At 38.0% G+C, this 2,938-nt stretch overlaps 1 protein-coding gene across 2 annotated transcripts; it reads left to right on the top strand.

Annotated features, from left to right (window-relative positions):
* On the top strand, nucleotides 1–2,650 carry dnajc28 (DnaJ (Hsp40) homolog, subfamily C, member 28). Of its 2 annotated transcripts, none has more exons than XM_067409036.1 (2): nucleotides 1–273; nucleotides 1,276–2,650. In XM_067409036.1, exon 2 carries the CDS (start codon nucleotides 1,307–1,309, stop codon nucleotides 2,438–2,440), a length of 1,134 nt encoding a protein of 377 aa, XP_067265137.1. In that variant the 5' UTR covers nucleotides 1–273; nucleotides 1,276–1,306; the 3' UTR covers nucleotides 2,441–2,650. The 2 variants fall into 2 exon arrangements, with proteins under 2 accessions (XP_067265137.1, XP_067265136.1); XM_067409035.1 differs by having other exon boundaries at nucleotides 1,252–2,650.
* Nucleotides 2,651–2,938: the final 288 nt, after the last annotated feature.

The following is a 2,938-nucleotide window of genomic DNA, read 5'->3' as shown; positions in this document are numbered from 1 at the left end:
AACAGTGAATTTTCAAAAATGTATTTTTAAAAGTGAAATAAGCCTGTTATGAATGTCTCTGCAATTCTGCTGTTGATTTTTGTCGCCATCTAAAGGACAAATTCGATAACGCGCTTTACCGTGAAAACAGTGACTACATTTCCCAGCAAGCTGTTCGACATTAATATATAACAACAAGACCAGTGCATTTCTTCAAAACGGTGTCATTCATAACCCAAATACATGGTGACCTTACTCACGCTGCAGGGGAGAAATCCGAGCTAAATCACTGAAGTATGTCCTTGTTATATTTTGTTTGTATTGTATTTAGGGCGAATGATCCTAAGTGTTCATGTTTGATATGTAGTTTTGAGCATTAGCTCTCATGCTACAGCAAACTTGACCAATAACACTGGAGTATTTTGTGGACAAATAATCAAATATGTCTATCGTAATCATCTAGAAACACTATTGTGCCCGAGTTTTTGACAACGCTTTGTAAAATTTGACGTAGCAAGAAGCTAATATGATATAGCTAACAAATCATAACACTAGCTATAGGAAATGTAAATATAAGCCCAAATTTGATTGAAGGTTTTTGGCCAAAATAAAAGCTCGATGGTTTAAACATCACAGCCATAAATCTTAGTGCTGTAATTTTAATTTTATTATCATATACTAATTATTTATTAATTATTAATTAATTGTTATTGTTATATTTTTCTTAAATCTTGTTTTACAGTGAAATATTACAGTATTGATATTTATTTTGTACAACATTTCTTCTTATTAATAAAATATTAATAATATAGTCATGGTAAATAACCACAATATTTGGCCAAATTATGCAGCCCTACAAACACTACAAAACTACAAAGAAAATAAAGAGAGAAATAATAATAATAGTAATAAAATCTTTTTTACAGTAAAGTATTACAATAGTAATATTTCTTATGTTTTATTTATTTTAATTTTATCATCCATATTGATATATAACCACAATTGTTTTGGCCAAATTGTTCAGCCCAACAAACAAAACAAGCACAGCAAACATCTGTCCCAAAAGTATAAGCTAGTAAAATTAGCATTTTAATACTATTCAAAAAAAAAAAAAAAAAAAAAAAAAAAAATTAAACTATTTATAGTATTTGGGCACTTGTTAGTGTTTGGTTTGATAGTTCCTTGCTAAAGCAATTAATTCATACATAAAAGTAACTCAAATGATAATGTTTTCTCTCTTTTTGGTGCCACAAATTGTTCCACTCAATTTAGCTTTATCTTGTAATTTGATTTCAGTATATTCAGGTGCTGTTTGCACATAGGCACAATGAGCTGCTGGGTATTGTTACGGTTACACAGCGGGGACCTTCGCATTTCCCTCCTGCCTCTGTGCTGTTCCCTCAGCCTGCGAGCCCTCAGCTCTGGAGCTATCAGCCGCAGCTTGAAAGAGAGCTATCGTCTGCTGCAGCTGCCTGACGATGGAGCCAGCGGCCCTACGGAGGTCAAGGAGGCTTACCTACGCATGGCCAAACTCTACCATCCAGATTCCGGTGCTCCCACGGCAGATGCGGCTCTTTTTTCCCAGATAGAGGAGGCCTATCGGGCTGTGCTTGCCCACCTCAGCCGGCAGAAGTCGGCCTCGCGGTATACCCAATCGCTGGAGGAAGAAGAGGAAGATAAAGTTAAAGGTAATGCCCCTCAACACAGACATTACCTCAGTTTTGAAGGACTTGGTTCTGGCACTCCCAGTCAAAGAGAACGACAGTACCGGCAGTTTCGCGTTGACCGGGCCACCGACCAGGTTCTGGAGTACAGACGCAAGGAGATGGAGAAGGCGGCAGCGGAAGAAGGAGCCATGGTGACCCGGGATGCACGCTTGCGGAGCAAGCAGATCAAAATCACTCAGGCGGTGGAGAGGCTGGTTGAGGACCTCATCCAGGAGTCTATGGCCCGTGGAGACTTCCAGAACCTCAGTGGCACCGGCAAACCTCTTAACAAGTTTGATCATAACCCATATATGGACCCCATGACGCACAACCTCAACAGAATACTCATCGACAATGGTTACCAGCCTGAATGGATCGTGGTACAGAAGGAGATCAGGGAAACCATTGCTAAAATGAGGGAGAGGTTGCAGGAGGTCAGGGCCAGGCTGGGGGAACCCATGAGACACTCTGAAACCCTCCAGTGGAAGGAGCACTGCACTGTGTTTGCTGATGAACTGGGGAAACTCAATAAGAAAGTGGACAATTTCAACCTGATTGTCCCTTTAATGAGCAGGCAGATGGTGCATTATAGCCTGAAGAGAGAGCTGGAGAAAATACTGAAAACTGATCAGCTGCTCAGGCAGGAGAAGGAACGAAAAAAAGAAAGGGAGCAAAAGGAGCAGATGGAGACAGCAAGAACATCTCAGCACACCAGACAAGGATTCATCACATGGGTGCAGAATCTACTTAAATGAAACTGCATTACAAATGTGGAGCTGCATTTCACCTATTGGCCTATTATTAGTGTGATTAAAATTTCTTTGCCCCTTCTTTGTTCTTATTATAACTGTAATAATGATGTGATAATCTATTGTCTTGCTTATTAAAAACTAGCAGGAGATTAAAGGCAATAAATAGTATCTTGGTGATGTATAAATACTTTTTTGTGATATGAAAATAATAATAAAAACATACAACAGTAAAACCAGTAATATTGTGAAATTTTATTACAATAAAAAAATGGTTTTCTATTTGAGTATATTTTAAAATGTAATTTATTCCTTTGATGAATTTTCTGCAACATTACCCCAGTCTTCAGTGTCACATGATCCTTCAGAAATCATTCTAATACACTGATTTGTTGCTCAAGACACATTTCTTATTATTATCAATTTTGTAAACGGTTGTCCTGCTTAAATATTTTTGTGGAAACCATGAAACATTTTTCCAAGATTCATTGAAGAATAGTCACA

Source organism: Chanodichthys erythropterus, chromosome 14, assembly GCF_024489055.1.
Source record: "Chanodichthys erythropterus isolate Z2021 chromosome 14, ASM2448905v1, whole genome shotgun sequence".
NCBI lineage: Eukaryota > Metazoa > Chordata > Actinopteri > Cypriniformes > Xenocyprididae > Chanodichthys > Chanodichthys erythropterus.
Note: the sequence above shows the minus strand (reverse complement) of the source record. Positions and strands in the feature narration are given on the sequence as shown.